We start from the raw sequence: 21,766 nt of genomic DNA, 5'->3' as shown, positions 1-21,766 counted from the left end.
TTCCTAGATATAACTGTAAGAGATGTGCAGAAAAGTATTGGGAATCAGATTGTCCTTATAAGAAGAAAAAATGCTACATTTGTAAGAAGGTGGGACACAATAGCGATTGCTGCAGATATAAAGATTACACCAGAAAGAGAGTACAGCAAACAAAATCAAATACAAAATTAGACAAAGATCAGCGAAAATACGTAAAAGTGGAAATATTTAAAACATCAATAAAGTTACAACTCGACTCCGGCTCCGATGTTTCTATAATAAACCTGAATACGTGGAAAAAGTTGGGAAAACCAGCCATGATGAAAACTAGTAAAGCAGCCCGGACGGTAACTGGTGGTGGTATAAAATCTGAAGGAGAAGTTGTCCTCCCGATAAAATTGAAAGGGATTTCGAAGAAATTAAAAATATTCGTACTAAAAAATAGTGAAAATCTGTTTGGAATAGATTTAATTGAGAAATTCGGACTATGGGATAAGCCAATCAATACATTCTGTAAAAAATTAGAATGTTCTTCTCCAACAACAGTAAATATAAAAGACGATTTAAAAGAATTATTTCGTGAGGCATTCACGACTAACTTAGATCGCTGCAATAAATTCAAGGCCTCGTTTGAACTTAAAGAAAACGCCAGCCCAATTTTTAGAAAAAAAGCGAAATGTTCCGTTCGCTGGGTTGGAAAAGATTGATAAAGAATTAAGTAGATTGGAACAGACGGGAATTCTATCAAAAATAGAACACAACGAGTGGGCAGCCCCCACCGTATACGAAAAGAAAAGTGAATGAACCATTAATGGTAAAAGATATTGAAATCTGTGTGACTTCAAATCTTGGGAGGGGGGTGTTGTGGTGGCAACCACTTATTTTCATATGCGAATAACATAACACTATAAATGGCAAGCCTAGGTTGGCCTTAGGGTGTCTTACTCAAATGCCACCGGAAGTGACGCCGAAGAGCGTACATGTCCTCCCACCAAGACTCTCTGGCTCGACACCGTCATTTGTACATATTGTAAATATACCTTTTCTTTAATACACTTATTATTGCGTTATCTTGTTGTTTGCGTCTTCATTGTATTTCCTTACCAATTATTGTTCAACCTTGCAACCACAACAATCATTATCGTAATCAATCAACTAACCAATCAAATCAGGTTTATATTTTCCTTGGCTAATGACAAAATCTCAAACAAATGCCCAGTCAAGCTTTACGTTTTCTTTGGATCTGACATATTCCTTTATGTGTCAAATTGTTATTGGAATTATTTCTTTTTTAATTATTTGTTGTTTTTTTTTTATATAAATATTAATTTAATTTGACTTTATAATTTATTTGTCCTAAACCAAATTTTATTCTGTGTTTAGTTTGTTCGTATTTTATTTCTATACAGGGTGGAACGAAAAAATTGCCGCCCTAGAAAGTCGACATGCTTCAATTTCCAATTGACAAAAACAGGTTTTCTTTTCTTTTGTTACGGGCCATCATCTCGTTGGTCAGTTGTGTACAAATCCCAAGAGCGATGAGAGCCTTCTATCATGTCTGCAAGTGACACAATGTTCAACGAACGAGGTCGGAGATGCACAGCTGTACAATTATTGCTTCTATCTATCCAAATTATAGCAACAGGACCATGGCCAGCACTCTCAAAATGCATCGGTGAATTGCCACGAATAACAGGGACGTACACACGGTGATGAAAACAAAGTATTCAGTCACGGTTATGGTCTTTGGTATGTTTTCAAGTGAGGGCAACATCATGCCACCTCACATCTTCGATGTCGGCTTTAAAGTCAACACCAAAGTGTACGTGGGTGTGCTGAAGAGTGTGGTGATCCCCTGGTGGGTGTGGCAGTAGGATTCGGTGTCAGCCCACAAGTCCAAAGAAACCCAGATTTGGCTTCAGAAGGAGTGCTACGACTTTGTACCCTTCTCTCACTGGCCCCCTCCCTCCCCCGACCTGAACCCGCTGGACTACTTCGTTTGATACGTCGAGAACATCACCAACAAGACCTCCCACAAAAGCAAATTTAGTATTTGCCGAACTCCTACCAGCGCTTGTGGAAAAGCCATGCTCCCAGTTCCAGACCCATATCGAGGCGGTGATTGAGGATTGAATAGATGTCAGCTCTACTACATAATCAAGTTACCTGAATGAATTTTTACAATAAAAGTTTTAAAATAAAGTTGTAGTGTTGTTTTCTTTGGGGCGACACTTTTATCGTCTCACCTTACAGTTTAATAAGTTTTAGGAATCTATAAATTTAAGATGTCAGGCACTTCATTTAAGCATAATCTACACGAATCGTATAAATATGGACATGTATTGGCCTTTATTACTATGCTAGCCTGGGTGTCCAGCGTTTCCCGGGTGTTTGGAGGTGTGTGTTGAGGAAAAAAAAATTGTAGCAGGCAGGTTCGAACCCGTGACGCGAAGGCGGAAAAGAAAGTTGAGCTTTTTGCAAGGTGTTGGTTGAGCGCAAAAAAATAGGAGTAGTAAGCAGACTCGAACCATTTAACGCGTCAGAGGAAAAAGAAAAAAAAACTGTCTTACCGAAGTGCCTACCGTGTTTATGACGTCACGGGTGCTCGAAATAACGCCTTTTATCCGACTTCGTGGACGCGACGGTTGAATGACTTGTAAAAAATGTCAACGAAAAAACCGACCCTCCCTGTAGGAAACTACTCAGTGGAGGGTGACGAAATGAATGTTTTTGGCCAATATTTCGATATTTGTTGTCCGAAGGGTCAAGCTTCAAAAGGATACCGATCTCATGAAAATCCGTTGCTGCTGTCGAAAGTTTTACGAGATATACATTCATACATTCATACATTCATACATGCATTTAAACAGACAGGTGAGATTTATATAATAGATTAAACTCAATTATTTTTGAGTTACTAGTAATAGTTTGAATGGGTCTTTACAATAAAAGTATTAAAATAAAGGCGACACTTTTATCTTTACACCTCGCAGTATAAGATTTAGGAATCTATAAATTTAAGATGTCAAGCGTTTCATTTAAGCATAACCTACAAGAATCGTATAAATATGAACATGTATTGGCCTTTATTACTATATTAAACTCAATTATTTTCGAGTTCCCAGTAATAGTTTGCTATTGATGTTATGAATGGAGATTATTTTATTGTATTAAATGCGCTTTTATGTCTGTTATACCATGTTTGAAAATCTAGGAAGGTTTTTACGTAATATTTTCGTTATGTGTTTTGTTATTGTTTTGTAAATGATGCCTTTGACTTAAACAATTCTTTTGAGCCGATATTTGTCTGTAAGTTGGTTGTTAAGATGAAATAAATTGCCGACGATAGGTAAAATTACATAAATGAATATAAAGTAAACATTAAAAAAGTAAAGAGAACAAAAGGAAAATTAATAAATTAATAAATGATATACTAAACAAAATCCTAATAATAATATAATAAATAATTAAATTATAGAAATAAACGCAGAAACTTCCATGATAGCGGATGCAGTAAACGATGGGCGCTGCTAAACTTTTGTCCCGTATAAAATACTAATTTCTCATTCGATAAAATTAAACTAAATAATAAATATATAAGATAAACAATATATATTATATATTAACACAGGGTGACCCAAATAAAACGGCCCCAACTCTAATTAGACCCCTTTTCTTAGTGTTTTGTTCGAATGAAATTAAACTTTAGTTATAACTAGTTTATTATATTCAAAACATTGCATCAAAACTTTAGGGTCTTTGGCCTTTTTTTCTCCGTTGACTGTAAAATGCTCAGAAAAACAATTGAATGTCCTCTGTTTTTGTTTGGATCACCCTGTATGTACAAATATTATAATAATTAGACAATCAGAATTAACAAAAACAAGTTTTATAATATGTCTCATCTTCTGCTTGGCTGCTCAACTAATGCCACTCTCGGTTCTGATTTTACGATATTTTCCTTTTTATTTTAAGAGATGGTCACTTGAGTGTCAGTTTGATATGTTGTTTGCTAAAGAGTTAGTTTATCGGACCTATGTTTTATTTCTGTCTGTGTTTAAATTCCCGATGGTACGCTGAGAAATATAGAAATATAACAATATGACTAAGAACAGTGGTGGAAAGTCACCCAATATTATTGTAAACTGAAGAAAGATAAAAATACAAATTAAACTTAACAACAGATCTAAATTATACATTAATATTTCCACTGGTACGCAATGTTCACTTTACCCTCGAAGAGTAATTTTGCAACTGCAGAAGATAGAAGATACGAGATATTGGTCTTTTTTATTATTCAATTTTCACCCCAAACAAGGCACAGTGCCACTTTGAAGCAGGGGGGCTACTATCAGGGACTTAATTAGCGAGGTCATTATGAAGGGAGATGAGTAGAAAGATGTTTGTTAACATTACACTTGAACTTCTGCATATCAGTGCAGTTGGGAAAGCAGAATCCCGGAAGGGAGTTCCAAAGACCCGCAGTTCTGGGGAAGAAACTATTGGAGTAAAAGGCTTTCTTGCACCTAGGGATCTCTACTGTAAAGGGATGAGACTTAGTAGCTTGTCAGGTTTGTTGGGGGTAGTTACGTCGGGGAGGTACAAGTGTTTGCAGTTCGTCAAAGCATTCACCATTAAAGTATTTGTAGAACAGGCAGAGGGATGCTACATCTCGTCGATGGGACAGAGGCTGAAGCCGGTTACATCAACAGTAAATCCGTGTTTACTTATTTGCATTTGTGATTGTTTTTAAAACATAGATTTACAGAGATTTATAAAATCTACCTTCGTTCGTTTGTGTGCTTTGTTCATGCGTCACAGGTGTTCAACACCAGATTTCCTACATTACTATCGCTTACTTATAATCTTATATGTATATTTTAACACAATGCTTCAAGTAAACTACCTTCTCTCTCATATATATTTACATATATATATGAATCGATATGAAATGATTGAAGCATATAAAGAAATATATCCTTGTGTAGATAAATAAATGAAAATATATTGAGATATACATATTTTTTATCGATTCTGTTCGTTTAGTAATACTTATCTAATTTATCCCGTGAATTATGAATTAATATAGAAAAATAGACATTTTTAATAATTAAATTTAAATAAAAAAAATGAAAATACCATTTGACCATTCTTATTATTTATATTGTGTATTATTGTATTATTTGAATTTTTTCCTTGATTTAGTAGCCAATCAGAACGAAGTATTTATATTTATTTCATTAAGTATGACGTCACATCCGTTAGTTCATATATATATATATATATATATATATATATATATATATATATATATATATATATATATATATATATGCTGCTTGAGAAAGAAAACCCGAAGAATTTATAAAATGGTAATCAACGTTTCGTTCCTATTGCAGGGGAATATCATCAGGATTTGAAAAAGGAAAAATACAAAAGAAGAAACCGATCATAGACCATACACGGGTGAAAACGAAACAATATTAAAATCCTACCCATTCTGGGCAGAAAATATAAATGTGTGTGTGGAAAGGTTAGATTATTTAATATATATATATATATATATATATATATATATATCTATACTTTTAAAAACGTTATTTAAATTCATATGTACAAGCACTTTTCCCCCCTAATCTCATTCATTTTACTCAAATTATTTAAGGAGAGACGTTTAAGGACAATAGACTGAATTGCCCAGGATCTGTATTCATATTTTGTTCTTTGATAATTATATTTCCTATAATAGGGGCTAAATTGTAGAAACTTTTCCTTTTCGTGATGGTACTAGTATTTGAAATATGTGCTGACTCTAGAAGTCTTCTTTTGGCTCTATCTACAACGAATTTTATAATTTTCGCATGATTAAAGTTAAACGAGTGATCGTGTTCAGCATAATTGCAAATAAGTGCATTTAGGGAGTTACTATTCCTTATGTCTCTTCTGTGTTCGTTAAGTCTTAATTTTAACTCACGCTGTGTTTCACCTATATATGTTTGGTGGCAATCGTTACAAGGGATAGAATATATGCCGGCGTTGAATGTGACGGTTTGGAGAGAGTGCTTGGTGGTCTTTAATGTCTGTTTTATTGTTGAAGAATGTGTTTGTATCGTATATATACCAAGTCTGTTGAGAGTGTCGCAGATTTTTGTATTATTACTGTGGGTAAGAATGAAAAGATATCTGTTTAGTAGAGAGGTATCTGTTTTATTTTTCTGTTTGTTTATATTAAAATATATTTTCGTAGCTTTTTACTTCGCGTTAGAAATGAAATAAGACGGATATTGTAATGTTTTTAAAACGTTCGTAATATGTTGAATTTCATCATCAAAATATTGGGGGCTGCATATTTTAAAGGCACGCAAGAAAAAAGCAATTATCATGCTAGTTTTTATTCTATTATTGTGATGCGAGTAGTAGTGAATGTAATCGTTTTTGTGTGTTGTTTTTCTATGTACTTTGAAACTCGGATCGTTTTCTGATCTGATGATAAGAATATTTAGAAAAGCTAGAAAGTTGTCTTGTTCGGATTCGTGTGTAAATTATATATATATATATATATATATATATATATATATATATATATATATATATATATATATATAACCCCCGCCATAATAAAAAATTACACCCCCCCCCCCAAAAAAAGTAAGTAAATAATTAAAAATAAATCATTACAACTTTTGTTTCAACAAAAATAGCAACGAATGCCCGTTCGATCGCAAAAAAAAAAAAAAACAAGTAAGCAGAACCTCTAAAAAATTAAGATCTACCTAAAATTGATTTCAAAAACAATTAAATGAAAATTTTCGTCATTTTATGTTTCTAATATAATCCTCCCCCGATCCCCCCCCCCAATTAAATTTTTCATATTTTGGGGTTCATTTTGTTAATAAAAGTGTTAGGTGAAAGTACACAATGATCTCATAAAAATGATTAAATTTATGGTTATTTTATGTTTTAAATGTAATTCCCGCCCCCACCAAAAAAAGAAACAAATTGTATTTGTCATGTTTCGCCCTCCCCCATCGATCTTGAAAAAATGTTAGAGGTGACATGTCTCGTTGAACGCTTGGAGACCAAAAGTGGGTGCTCAATTTACGTTAAATTTATTTAGAAGAGTGATGCCCCGCTCTAAAATGTTTTTTTTTCTTCAAAATTTCTTTCATATTATTTATAAAGGCTGGTTAAATGTATTAGGCCCAAAAAAGGTAGATCTGTTTTTCTAGGGGTTAAACGATGCTGGGTCACATCGTAAAATTTTACCTTTTTTTATTAGAAATTTAACTTTGTAATCGATGAGATTAACGTGAAAAAGGAAAAAAAAAAGTATAACTTGTGGAATTTAGAGCGGGGTCGTATATCTTTTTTAGGTGTTAAACGACGCTGGGTCACACCGTAAAAATTTACCGATTTCTGTATAATCGTTTAAAGAATAATAAAAACAAACAAATGAAATCTTTTCAGTTTTTTCGTGTTTTCTTTTGTTTGAGTACGTAAAAAAACAATAAAAGCCAAACATTTTTCTATCTACACGGAATTATTTTTTCAAGCTAGAAACTTATTGAGATTAACAAGTTATTTTATTTGGTGAATAGTCTGTTTAAACAAACAAACTTTTCATGTTCCGAAGTTTATTGGGGCACCAGCCCAAATGTGACAACAATAATCCATACATAGGCTAATGGTATTCTTGCAGCGGTACGGGATACTTTCAGGCGTAAGTAACTTTCTAGCACAGTAGAAAGAGCCCACCTTCTTTGAGCAGCCTTGGCAATGCTCTTGTGGTATATCTTCCAACTCAATTGAGCTAATGTATTTTCAGCCATAGCTAGGCAACATTGAACGTTACCATCCATTTTTTACATTCCACTACACGACTGGAGGTCTTCCCTTAGGATTTCCGTCATTGCCTTAGATATATGTTCATTCGTTTTCCACCCTCGTTACTGTTAGAGAGCGTGATGTCATCAGCAAATATACCAATCTCAAAGTCTATTTTATCAGGGAGGTTTATGAATATCAGGAATAATAAAGATCCAAGGATTACCTCTGAGGTACATCCGCATTTATATTATATTGTTTAAACATACAACCATCGAGAACAACATGGATTTTTCTCTTATTTAGAAGGATTTAATTATGTTGAGTAATCGTCCAGTAATAACATGGGATCTAATTTTTATGAGAAGACTATCGTGTAATACCCTGTCAAAAGCCTTAAATATATCTACAGTTACTGCCCTCCCCTCCACTAGCCGTTATCCAGTGAATCGTATATACGTTCAGAGATTACAGTTAGAATATGTAATAGAACAAGCTTTTCTAAATCCATATTGATGGTCGGATAGAAGATTAGTAACTGTAAAGTGGTTGACTATAGCTTGATTAATTAGGACAGAAGGAGGAGAATAATGGGGCGATAATTTAATGGGTCAGTTCTTTCGCCAGAATTCTTGTAAACTGGTACTACAAAAATAGTTTCCTAGCAGTCAGGAAAGCATGATTTGTTAAGGCATATGTTGAAAAGTTTGGAGAGAACTGAAGAAAACTTAGTGGAGCATTTTTTAATAGTACAGCCGGAATGAGATCAGGTTCACATATTTTGAGGTGTCTAGGTTTTTTATATGATGCATTTAAGAAGGTTAATTTTTAGATCATCTACAGTGATTTTTGTCAGCAAAAGAAAAACAGGTAGGGAGTGGTTTGCTGGATCCAAAGTAGAATTTGAGACAAACTGACTACAAGCATGTTAGCTTTCTCGGTTGCCTTGCAAACAACTTCATGATAGTTGGATAGTGGAGGAATTGTTGATTGCCCGTTATTTACCCCTGCTGTAGTTTTTTAAGAAATCACGAGTTCCTAATTTCTGTGCTTCTGTGCGTTTTCTGGTGGTTACGGTATACTCTATCTTAGCTGTCGCTACTTCTTTCTTACAATTACTTCTAACTTCTATAAACTTTTGTCTGTTTGTACTGGACTTATGCCGGATAAATCTACGATATGAATGTTGCCTCTGAGCAATGAAAGCTGCGCAAGCAGAAGTAAACCATTGGGGAGAGTGGGGTTTGCTATAGAACTTTCGCGTGGGAACATGTGATTCAATTGCTGCTTTGAATCATTATGTGGTCTCGTTTGCGCATTGTTCCTCGGGAAGAGAAAAAATATTTTCCCATGGGGCATCTCTGATGTGATCACTGATTGCATGAGATGAGAGTTTAGAGTGATGTCTATCATTATCACAGCATAATCAGCTTTCCTGAGTTGGCAATATGCATTTGTTACACAATCCTCAGGAACTACTAGAGATAGGTTCAGAAGTGAGGTTTGCTGGTCTTGGCGGTCTGGGAAGCGTGTCGGGAATGTTACTGTCTGTTTCAAGGAATGGGATATAGAAAAGTTATAGATGATGCTAGCAGCCGTGTCTGTGTAGTTAAAGAAGCTAAGCCAATTTATGTGGTGGACGCTAAAGTCACCAAATACATGTGTTTAGGCGCTAGTCTCAAAGGAGAGTGCTACATCTATGCTCTCAGAGATATGGTTGATTAGAGTACAGTTCTGGGTCGAGGGAAAGCGATAATGAATATATAGGTTGCTAACGCTATGTTGTAAAGTTAGTTTAAAACACATGAAGGCCTGGCTATCTGATTTTAGTTTAGATTCCCTAGTCATTGGGAGGGTGTTACGAATATAAACTTCAATCTGTGCATGTGTCTCTCATGGTCTTTATGACAAAGTGAAAGACAACCAGACATGTTAAAGATGTTAGACGGGATGGAGGAGTGCAAGTTAGACAAAGCGCATGTGCATAGCTACCATCATGCAACACAAGTAGACCATTAGTCGACTCCTCATCAGCAGGAATGTGGCCTCAGAAACGCCTACTAGAGATGAATGTAGGTTTCTTGTGCAATATGGCACGATAAAAATTCCGATGTTATAAAATTAATAATAGAGCTCTAAGCCGCTCTAAGCGCTACCAAATATTTAGGGCTCCTGTCTTGTTAGTCGGAAATAGCAGTCAGCAACTGTCAAACTAGTGCCCTCAAACCTGTCAGACAAAAGCGGTACAGTCCAATCATGTTAGCACACATGGTAAACAAGCATTCCAAAATGCCCAGGAAGGGGGAATGGGGCGGATGTGAGGATGGCATTCATTGCCCAAGAAAAGAAACAAGGTTAAGCAGTGGGCGTTTCTAATGAGTCCCTGTGATTACACCTCTGCTCCTAGCTAAGAAGAAGTATGGAAGCCGGGCGATAGGCAGAGTTTAACTACTTCTTAAGCAGTTTACGTTTGCAAACCGGTGATTTGATCGAGTCACCAGCTCTAGGGAGGATGTCGACTAGGACCAAGGGGACCTCCCGTTTGGTCTCAAGACGTATGAGGTCAGTGGCACGGGTTTACATATTAGAGTTTTCGTTCTCCAAGATAGATTACCTGACCAGATCTACGTGTCCATCAGCATCGAGAGGGTTTTTAGTATAAAAAATAACTAGCATCCGCTTTGAAGTTACACTCCCCAAAATTAGATTTAGATTGGAAGATGTGGATTATTCACACGTTTTGAGTGTGGTATGTACGAGTATGGGGTTTAGATTTAAGCTTAAGGTTCAGCAATGATTAAATATGGTTTGTAGATTAATAAATACATGGGAAAATTATAATATTAAAAGTTAGGTTATGATTTGAAATGTGCTTTAGGTGTTAGTTTTCATATAAAGACAATCACCAGTACTTTTATCTGCCTAAGGGAAAGAAAAATATAGAATTGCTACTTAATAAAGATCACTTTAAATCTAAGTACAAACTATGGCTAATTAGTATCTATATTATACATAAGCTATAAGATATATATATATATATATGTATATATAAGTTAAGATAATGCATGGCTTTGCTGTAAAAATCTGTATATGTTTAGTATTTATCGATTTTTAAAAGGTCATCCATTTAAAGTTAAGGACCGGAAGCTTAAACCATCTCCCAAGTTGCGTGCAAAGTATGTGATTTTATAGCAGTTTCGGTAGAAAAGCAATTGGTTAGTTGTCCGGTTGGAACAGGAGAGATGATATAGCTTACAAGAATACAGTATAAATATACATTAGGGTGTACAAGGGTTTGGGTAGGGTTTAGTAGTATAAGGATTTGGAATACTGTTTATCATGCAAATCAGACACAGACAGTCGTCTTACATGCAAAGTAACAAGCCTTTTAACTCGGAATTTAGTTAAGAATTTGTTCCAGTTTATTTTAGTATCATATTTAAGTAACCATATACGGCCAGTACAGGCATGTAACCATATACGGCCAGTACAGGCATTATATTAAGACGTTAACCTTGTGAAAGAATGATAATTTAGGATATTCTAAAGAGTGGAAAGTACCGGTAATTAAGAGCAGAAAAGCAAGTTTAGGTGAATAATAATTCACTTTAGAATAGTAAGCAAGTAAGTTATTAAAAGTGTGTTGTGTTTAGTTCGGTTTCTGTTTGTTTTTAACCTGTGGTAAATACTTCTGCGCGGGGGGGGGGGTCTTTCGTGGATTTTTTTTAAATATATTTTTTAATTTTATTTAATACTAGCATTTCAGCCCGGTGTTCCCCGGGTGTTTGAATGTGTATGTTGAGCAAAAAAAAAGCGGTCAATTTTTTAAAACTTTGATCCCTATTATTACCCCAGAACATTTATTGTTTTGAGCTCAAATCGAGTTATTAAGTTAGATCCATGTCCAAGGAAAGTATATCCAAACTTTCAAGTATTTAGACCCAAAATTGTCGGAGGAGTTTGGTAAAGTTCTCAAATGTCAAATCGTTGAACATTGACCCCTTAACAGTCAAATTTCTGGCCGAAAACCGATTACAAAGATTTTCCCAAATGTATATCAAATTTCGAGTCTTTAGACTTAAAATTACCAGAGGTATTGTGTAGGGAAATGTACACACACACACACACACACTTTCACTTAAGCGTGGGGGGGGGTCTTTTGTGGATTTTTGGAAATATGTATTTTAATTTTATTTAATATATCTTAGCAGGAAATAAAGATGGCAGACTAAATTTACGTACATTATGAAACAATTTTACAATAATGGTCTCAGCCAATCAGGTAAATATAAGTAGCATGATATCAAAGCCATTTGCTCTGTTTGTGAGAGAAATATTTAGGAAATAAGAAGTTGGAGTTCATTGTCCTAATGTAACATCATCTTCATAATCATCATCATCATCATCATCATCATCATCAGGAGGGGCTCCTTGCCCGGAACTATGGGACTCTTCTTCTCCAGAGTTTCCAGTCTTCCATCAGCAATGCAGCCCATGCTTTTGAGATGCGAATTTCGATATCTCTCTCTGTGGAAACTATGTTGCTGCCGAGATACATAAACTCAGCGATTTCTTTCAGTGTTGTTCCAACCAGAGCCCTAATTTCCTCTATTTACATTGAAAGTAATAAACTTTGTCTTATCCACATTAATGTTGAATCCAATGTCATTTGCGGACTTTTTCTAGCTTGCGTAACAGTGTTTGCCCGTCAACAGTAATCTGCGTAAACGTCAAGACAGACAATGAAAAGAAAAGGGGTAAGAGTATCTCCTTGTAGAACCCTGGTGCTGATGTTCAAAAATTCAGTGTCCCCATCTGGTGACCTGAACATTTCTCAAGTGTGCTCATATAGCGTCATGATAGCATTAATGACTTCATTTGAAATGCCATATGTTTTTAATATGCTGACCATTTTTCCTCTATGTACGCAGTCTAATATTTCGGAGAAATCTACAAAGAGCATGACTGCCTCAATGTGTTTGATTTTGACTCATTTAATTAGTCTCCCGACAGTACGTATTTAACTAGTAATAAAGTGATTCATTTCTTAATCCATGTTGGTTCTTCCTGAGCACTTCTCCGGTCTTTTGTTTATACGGTTGGCATTGTATATCTTTACTGCAATGGGAGTGAGTGTTATTCCTCTGTAGTTGCTTGGTATGCTTAGGTCACCGTTCTTGGAGAATGGAAGTATGCATCCTTCCTTCCATATATGAATAACTTTTTGATTATATACAGCATTGCATGAATTAAGAAGGATGTCATTGAAGCCACCTGTCTTCCATAATTCAGGAGGTATGTTATCTAAACCTGCCACTTCACGATTCTTGGTCTTCTTTAATACAGTTACAAGTTCCTCCATTGTAAAATCACCCTTCTCAATATCCAGTTCCTGTACAACAATCGGCTGAATTGGTTGGTCTGTTACTTCTGGTTTGTTTCCGAGTAGCTTTTCAGAATGTGCTTTACATTTGGAGTATGCATTCCCTTGGGTGTTTGCCTTTAACTTAGCTTTGGCATGTTGTTTGCGCCCAGATATCTAATTTACTACTTGAAAAAGACAAAGGACTGCGAAGAACATATCGATCATATTGATAAAAACCAAAAGCAAAACAAAAACATTATATTTTCAAATTTATTTGGTCGTTGATTGCGTCTTTTATCAGTTATATGAGTAAAGGATTTGTTTTCCTAATTTAACAGCACCTGACTAATAAAGGATATGAATGTTGGGCAGTTCCTTAGTTTGTATAGGTTTGCAAACTGGGAAATTCGTTAATGTCATCAGCTCTTTGAAGATTAACGACTATGCCTCAGTAGCCCCCCCCCCAGTTCCCAGTGTTTTGGCACAATGTCCTAGAATAGAAAGTAGAGGCTTCACTTTCCCAGATTGGTAATCTGTCAATATCTGCGGATCAATCACACAAAAAGGGGATAACCATGCGCCAGCGTTCAAAACCGGATTTATTAGCGACTTCGCTTGGTTGGAGCGATAATAGTTATTATGCTTAAATAAAATTCTGTCGTCTTCTATCTAGAATGATATAGAATTCAGACATTAAGTATCATACTTAAGAAATGTTTTTCTCGATTCTAAAGTTTAATAATGGGTACGTCTCCCTTCGATTAAAATATGTTAATGTAATTTTGTATCAAGAGGAGCAGTCGATATATTTTGTATTAATTTAAATTAGAAAAAAAAACTCGTTTGAAACCAGTTAAAAGAATGAATTAAAATACAATATTAATGCAGGATTAAAATACTAAGACAGGTTAAGAAGATTAAAGTAGTTTAGAATAAGGTATACTGCAGAGGAAAGACAGCGTTTTTAGAGTTCCCATACACACACACACACACACACACACACACATATATATATATATATATATATATATAGTCATCCATATACAGTACTGTTTCGCTGTTTCACAGCTCATCAGTGCGGCTAGACAGGCAACTGCCTCAAGCCAGGATCGAAACCCGACCGCCCAAATGACAGTTAATACTTCTTATCATATACGGCTGCTGCTGCTACTGTAGGGTAATGAATTAACGACGTTTTGACATCGTCCAAATGTCTCCACTCGATTTGTTTATACAAATAGCGTCGCTTAATACGCTAATGGCTGTTTGTATATCACTTCCGATACGCTCAACCCTAGCATTACATATATATATATATATATATATATATATATATATATATATATATATATATATATAGAGAGAGAGAGAGAGAGAGAGAGAGAGAGAGAGAGAAGGAAATAGATAGATAAATGATAGATACAAAAATGGATGTATGGATAGATAAGATAGACAGGTGGGTAAGTATATATTTGTAGGTTAAGTGAAGCCTTCTTATCATTAATATATACTCATAATTTAATTTATATGTATGTATGTATGTATGTATGTATGTATGTATGTATGTATGTATGTATGTATGTATGTATGTATGCGTTTCCACTTGCTTAGAGACACAAACATATACACAAAAAATTGCTTTAATTCTGTATCATGTTAATAAACGATCCTCATCGGTCTGGATATTAAAACTGGATTTGATGTTTCAAAAACCAATCAATAATAATTAAAACGGTGGTAAAAAGCAAGTGCAGATTTCTTCTAAAAGGGATTTCGTGGTTATTTTCCGTTCAAGGGCGGCCCGGTTTATCAGACGGGTAGACTCGCCATGATGTTGCGGATCTTGTGCTTTCTTTCATTTCTAGTGGCTTATTTAAATCCAACAAGCTCGGTGCTTGCCACAGAGGCGACAAATCCCTTTCCGCAATTTCCACCGCTGTTCCATACAAATCCATCTCGAACTGGTATTTCGAAAAAATGCACCCAAAAGGATTTGTGTACGTGTGTACAGGGTGGCATCGATGTGATCAATTTACACTTCCTTGACCACGGCACGAAACCTAGGTAAGTTGTTGCACACATACACACGCATGTATATATATATATATGTGTGTGTGTGTGTGTGTGTGTTATTTCATGTATCTAAGTAATATGTTATGAGGAGACATAATATTTTGTGTATTTTCAGTATTTTTATTTAAAAGTGCTCAGTACGTGAATAGAGTACGTTATGAAAAAATATTTATGGCAACGAACCTACACAGGAGCTTCCGCGATTCATACCTTTTTTTTCCTGGCGATTCAATACGCGAAAGTCTTAATGTAGCTTTATTGTAATAAATATGTTTTTTTTATAAAATAAATGTGTGTGTGTGTGAGAGAGAGAGAGAGAGAGAGAGAGAAAGAGAGGGGGGATTGTGTTGTTTTAGTTTCCTAGATGTTAATCTAATGAAACTTCGGAGATTATAAAATAGTTCTACATAACCAATAGAGCTGTATCATTGTAAAAATCTCTTTATTCATACAAACATTATTGATGTGCATATATGTTCCCATTGTGATTTCCTTCAAAATCCAGCATCATCAGTATACAAATCTCAAAGGGTTGAGACCGGTTGCATCATGAAAGAAATCACGGCTGAAATATCTATAAAAGTGAACATCTTTGTCTGTCTGTGTGTCTGTGTACATTTTCCTTCGCAATAACTCTGTTAATTTTTATTCTACAGAGTCGAAATTTGATATACCGGCTCATGAGATTTGTGAAAATCTTTGAGATCGGTTTTCGGTCAGAAATTTGGCTGTTAAGGGGTCAAAGTTCAACGATTTGACCTTTGAGAACTCTACAAACTCCTCCGATAATTTTGTGTTTAAACACTCGAAATTTTTTATATAAGATCCTTGTACATGGACCTTACTTAATAATGTGATTTGAGCCCAAAACAATAAATGTTCAAAGGTCATAATAGGGGTCAAATTAAAAGAAATTTACCGTTTTTTTTTTTTTTGCTCAGCATACACCTCCAAACACCCGGGCAACGCCGGGCTGAAATGCTAGTATATATATATATATATATATATATATATATATATATATATATATATATATATATATATGGAGAGAGAGGGGGGTAGAGAGAGACAGACAGACAGAGACATAGAGAGAGAAAGAAAAACAGAGAGAGAGAGAGAAAGAGAAAGAGAGGGGTTAAATTATTAGATGCTTCATCGCCATTAAGAAGGGGCGAGAAGGAAGAAAAAAAATCGAAATTTCGAAATCCGGCATCATCCGTATACAAATCCCAAATGGTTGAGACGAGTTGCCTTATGAAAGAAATCACATCTGAAACATGTATGCACATATGTCACCAACGATGCTTCTATACTCCGTTGCTCTTACTCCCTCTGCATGCATGAGTACGATATATATATATTTCTCGTACTTCAACATGCATGCAGCGGATGACAGTAAGTTTTAAGAGTATTATATTTTTTTACTTCTAATAGTCTCAGTTCCCTGAGATTCGTGCAATGTTCGTTATATATTTAGATTATTATTTACTCATTCACACGAGTCGTTTTCAATGATTTCTCAAGAGGTTTTCATTGGAATCTGAGTGACAACTAGTCTCTCCAGATTCTCAACACTCCCGGGTTGGGTTATCTCCAAATATTTAGTACACAAAGTTAAGACGCCGAAAGTGGACTCGGTTTACGTAAATATGGAATGTAAGCATGAAACAGAAAAGCGAAACCATATGTAACTACTTGTTTTATCATGAAAAAATATAAAAAATAATAAATTTCTAATTTTTACATTTCTATAAATATTATTTTAATATTTCATACATTATTTATGACAAAATTCCATTCATTTACATTAAGAAACATTTTTATAGAAATGTTTCAAAAAAGTTTGTTTTTTATAACACTAGGTGTTAATAAAAAGCTTCGTGCTTTATTTATGACAAATTTATGTGATAAAACTTGTAAAAGACATTGATATATTATTTCAAAAAGGCAATATTTATAGAAATGTAAATAATAAAAATTCTTAGTTTTTTTCGTGTTAACACAAGTTTAAAACACAAAAAATATTTATAGAAATGTAAAAAAGGAAAGATTATTTTTATTTTTTACTGTTTAATGATAACACAAGAAGTGTTAAAACTAAAACAAAAAAATTGAAATAATTTATTTCATATCGTATTTTTTTTCATGTTTACTGATTTCCGTTCCGTATTTAGGTAAACCGAGCCTACTTCCGGCATCTTAAGTTTGCGTACTGAATTTTTAGGCATAAACCCTGGATTTTTTATAAATATTCTAAATCCCTTTCTCTTATGAGTTGACCATTGATTACAACTGGAATTTTAATGACAATAAAGAATTTTAATGACAATCAGAAACTTTAATGATAATAAGGAATTTAATGACAATTAGGAATTTTAATGGCAATAAGGAATGTTAATAACAATAACGAATGTTAATGACAAATAAGAAGTTTAATGACAATAAAGGGCCTTAAGATGCTTGTAATCTCCGTCCCCTTCTACTGCTTCTCTGCATGTTGTTCTCTCGTCACTATATTTTTATCCTCCTTCACAATAATTTCCTAGGGTTACAGCCTAGGCTGGTGTCACAAATATTTATACAGGAGATGTCAAACCATGCCAATTCTGACCGTTTGGGTAATCCTGAATTATTTATTATTACAATTTGTACTCACGAAATGTTCTCACACAGTCATCGTCAGAGATTACACACTGACAACCACCAGTAGTGTTTCCTGGAGTCTGGGTGACAACAAGTCTTCCCATATTTTCAGAATCGTACACTTCCTTCGATAACCTTTGTAAAAGAATGTGCTTGTCATTGATTCTCGCTGAAAATAATCATTGATTTTCATTGGAATTTGAGTGGCAACAACTCTCTAATATCCCAGCCTTCTCCGCACTCATATAGTGCTTCCTCCTCTCGTTTTCGACTTTTTGATGTGGAATCAGTTGCTGCCGTCACTAACTATTTTAAAAATATAAGTAACTTACAATATTGTGCTTTTAGATTTCTTGATTCTATTTGGTGTTTCGCTACCATTTTTTTCTTACTTCTGTTGTAGTTTCTATATGGCTGTTAGTGTTGTCGCTCATATTAATTGGTTTCCGTATTCGATAATTTCCTTCAAATTTAAGCTGTTTTCACTATTACCGTCTCTTGTGTAGTCTCAGTTTTACCCTTTATTCCGATAGATTATTATTATTAACAAATTATTATTATTATTATTATTATTATTATTATTATTATCTAAAAATATTATTATTATTATTATTATTATTATTATTATTATTATTATCACTATTAACAAATTAACAAACTATTAACAAGGGGTTGTAGAGTCGGGAGATGTCTCTGATTGGCTCGTGAAGGGAAGAACAACATTGATTAGGAAAGATCCTGCAGAAGGAACAGATGCCAATAATTATAGACCAATTAAATGTCTGCCATTGATGTGGAAACTGTTGACTCGAATATTTGCGGAGAAAATTTATGAACATCTAGAGAGTAATGGTGTTTTTCCTGACGAACAAAAGGGGTGCAGGAAAGGCTCGAGAGGTACTAAAGAGCAACTACTAATTGATAAAGCAATAATGCAGGATGCGAAGTAGAAGAAGAAGAAGAAGAAGAAGAAGAAGAAGAAGAAGAAGAAGAAGAAGAAGAAGAAGAAGAGGAATCTGAGCGTAGCATGGATCGATTACAGAAAGGCTTATGACATGGTCCCTCATTCATGGATACGTGAAACACTATTGATGATGAAGGTTGCTGAGAATGAGGCTTTTGGAGACGAATATGGCTCAACAGAAAACGGTACTGACAGCAAACGGAGAGGAGATGGGGACGGTTGGAATTAAACGTGGGATATTTCAAGGAGATTCGTTTTCGCCACTTCTTTTTGTAATGATATTGATTCCACTGAGCATCCTCTTGAAGAGAGAAAAACTGGGGTATAACTTTGGATCTGGTGACAGACACCTCAACCATCTACTGTTTATGGATGATTTGAAAATATTCGGTAGAAATGAAAAGGAAATTGAGAGACTGGTAGAACTTGTGGAGACATACTCAGAAAATATTCGGATGGAGTTTGGGATTAGTAAATGTGCGGTGCTGGTGATGAAAAGAGGAGTAAAGGTTCATTCGAATGGAATAGTGCTGCCAAATGGAGAAATCATGAAAGAAATATAAGATACAGGATATAAGTATTTGTGAGTGCTGGATGGTGTAGGCATCATGAACAGAGAAATGAAGGAAAAAGTCGGGAAGGAGTATCTTAGAAGAGTGAAACTAATTGCAAAGTCGAAACTGTATGGAGGAAACCTAATGAAAGCAGTAAATGCATGGGCAGTCAGTGTTTTGAGATACAGTGCGGGAATTTTAGAAGGGTCTGACAAAGATTTGCATGCCATGGATATCAAAATAAGAAAAGTTTTTGCAATGTTTGGTATATTTCACATTCGAAGTAGCGTAGCAAGGCTGTATCAAAAGAGGAAAGACGGTGGGAGAGGATTGAAAAGTGTAAAAGATTATGTTAGAACCGAGGAGATGTTGTTGAAGGAGCACGTGGTTAGAAGTGAGGAGTGGATGCTTAAGGTTGTGGGCAATGAAGTGGAAGTATGTGAGACCAAGGCTGATTATGTGAAACGTATGGATAGAGAAAGGATAGAGGAACTGGCTAGGAAGAAAATGCATGGAAGGTTCTTCCAGGATATATCAGAAGTGGCTGATGAAAGATCATGGCAATGGCTTAGAGCTGGGTATCTAGCTAAGAGTACTGAAGCTTTTGTTTGTGCAGCACAAGAGCAGGCATTAGGAACACGATTGTTCAAAAAAGTGGTTCTAGGAGAGGAAGTTGCTGCAGAATGCCAGATTTGTGGTAAGACCTCAGAGTCAATTGCACACCTTGCAGTAGGGTGTAGTGGACTGGCCCAGAAAGAGTACCGCAAAAGACACGATCGCATGGGATCCTGGATATATTGGGAGGTGTGTAGGAGGGTTGAGGTGAAGTGTGCTGGAAAATGGTTTGAGGAGGTGCCTGATGAAGTGAAAACAAGTGAGGATGGAAAGGTAGAGGTATGGTAGGTCAAAAGTGTCATAACGACCATGCAATTGAAACATAATCGTCCGGATTTTGTCGTCATTGACAAGGTCTCAAAAAACTGGCAGATTGTAGACTTCTCAGTACCCTAGGACAGGAATGTGAGGGAGAAGGAGAATGAGAAGTGGAGCAATTATGCTCCATTGACCTTGGAGATAAGGCGTATACATGGGGTTAAAACACAAATAATCCCAGTCGTAGTTGGTACACTAGGAGTAGTATCAAGTCGTCTGGAAGGAAAATTGAAAAAACTAAAAAATCCCCGATGGTTTAGGCGGCCTTCAAACCTCTGCAATTATAGGTACTACCAACATCCTTAGAAAACCCTTGATCTTTTAAGCTCCTGGTTTGAAGCCTGGATTAAGGGAAATCCTCTGGAAATGAATCCCATCCCTTTCCAGAGAGACGTTCATAAACGAAATCAGAATTATTATTATTATTATTATTATTATTATTATTATTATTATTATTATTATTATTATTATTATTATTATTATTATTATTAACAAATTATGATTATCATTAAAAATTATTAGTATTATTTTTTAAAAAATTATTATTATTATTTAAAATATTATTATTATTTAAAAAAATATTATTATTGCTATTATTTATTATTATTCAAAATATTATTATTATTATTATTTTAAAAAAATATTATTATCATTACTATTAACAAATTATTATTATTATTATTATTATTATTAAAAAATATTATTATTATTATTAAAAAAGCGTAATTATTTTTATTATTATTTAAAAATTATTATTATTATTATATTAAACAATTATTATTAATATTGTTATTATTATTATTATTTTTTAAAAATATTATTATTACTATTAATAAGTTATTATTATTATTAAAAAAATAATATTATTATGATTAAAAATTATTATTATTATTATTATTATTATTAAGAATATTAAAAATTATTATTATTAAAACATTATTACTTTTATTATTATTATTAAAATTTGTTATTATTAAAAAGTTATTATTATTATTATTAAAAAGCATTATTATTTTTTTTCCTAGATTATCAAAAATTTTCGATAACAGAAGAATCTGTTAGGGTTCACGAATCGGATTTTATCTTTACTTCAAAATGATATTATTGGTAAAATCCAGGTAGTTCCAAAAGCCTTCGTTTAATATATATATATATATATATATATATATATATATATATATATATATATATATATATTTAAAAAATACTATATAAAGAGATAAACTACTTACTAAAAGGGCCAGGGGTATCTTTTTCTCTGATGAAAAATTTAACTAGTGTTAAAAAAATAAACTAACAAAGCCGCTGATAACAATTATTATTAATTATCGTGACATGAATTGAAGCGTTAAATGTTTTTGCGTATTTATGCAGCATACGGGTCCTGCTGTGTTCTGGGTAGGATTTTAAAGTTAAATCCAATTGTTACAG

The 21,766-nt window shown here is 34.2% G+C and overlaps 1 protein-coding gene across 1 annotated transcript in view; it reads left to right on the top strand.

Annotated features, from left to right (window-relative positions):
* Positions 1-14,751: 14,751 nt before the first annotated feature.
* The window catches only part of LOC145254599 (uncharacterized), a 49,560-nt gene continuing 42,545 nt past the window's right edge, over positions 14,752-21,766 (top strand). Inside the window, exon 1 of the mRNA XM_080113207.1 lies at positions 14,752-15,232. Within this exon, the coding sequence (XP_079969333.1) occupies positions 14,997-15,232 (236 nt within the window). The 5' untranslated portion in view covers positions 14,752-14,996. The remainder of the gene's footprint in view (positions 15,233-21,766) is intronic.

The sequence above is a fragment of the Euprymna scolopes genome, chromosome 30, assembly GCF_053919585.1.
Source record: "Euprymna scolopes isolate OS-2025 chromosome 30, ASM5391958v1, whole genome shotgun sequence".
NCBI classification, from domain to species: Eukaryota; Metazoa; Mollusca; class Cephalopoda; order Sepiida; family Sepiolidae; genus Euprymna; species Euprymna scolopes.
The sequence above is the reverse complement of the archived record's forward strand: the minus strand, read 5'-3'. Positions and strand labels throughout refer to the sequence as shown.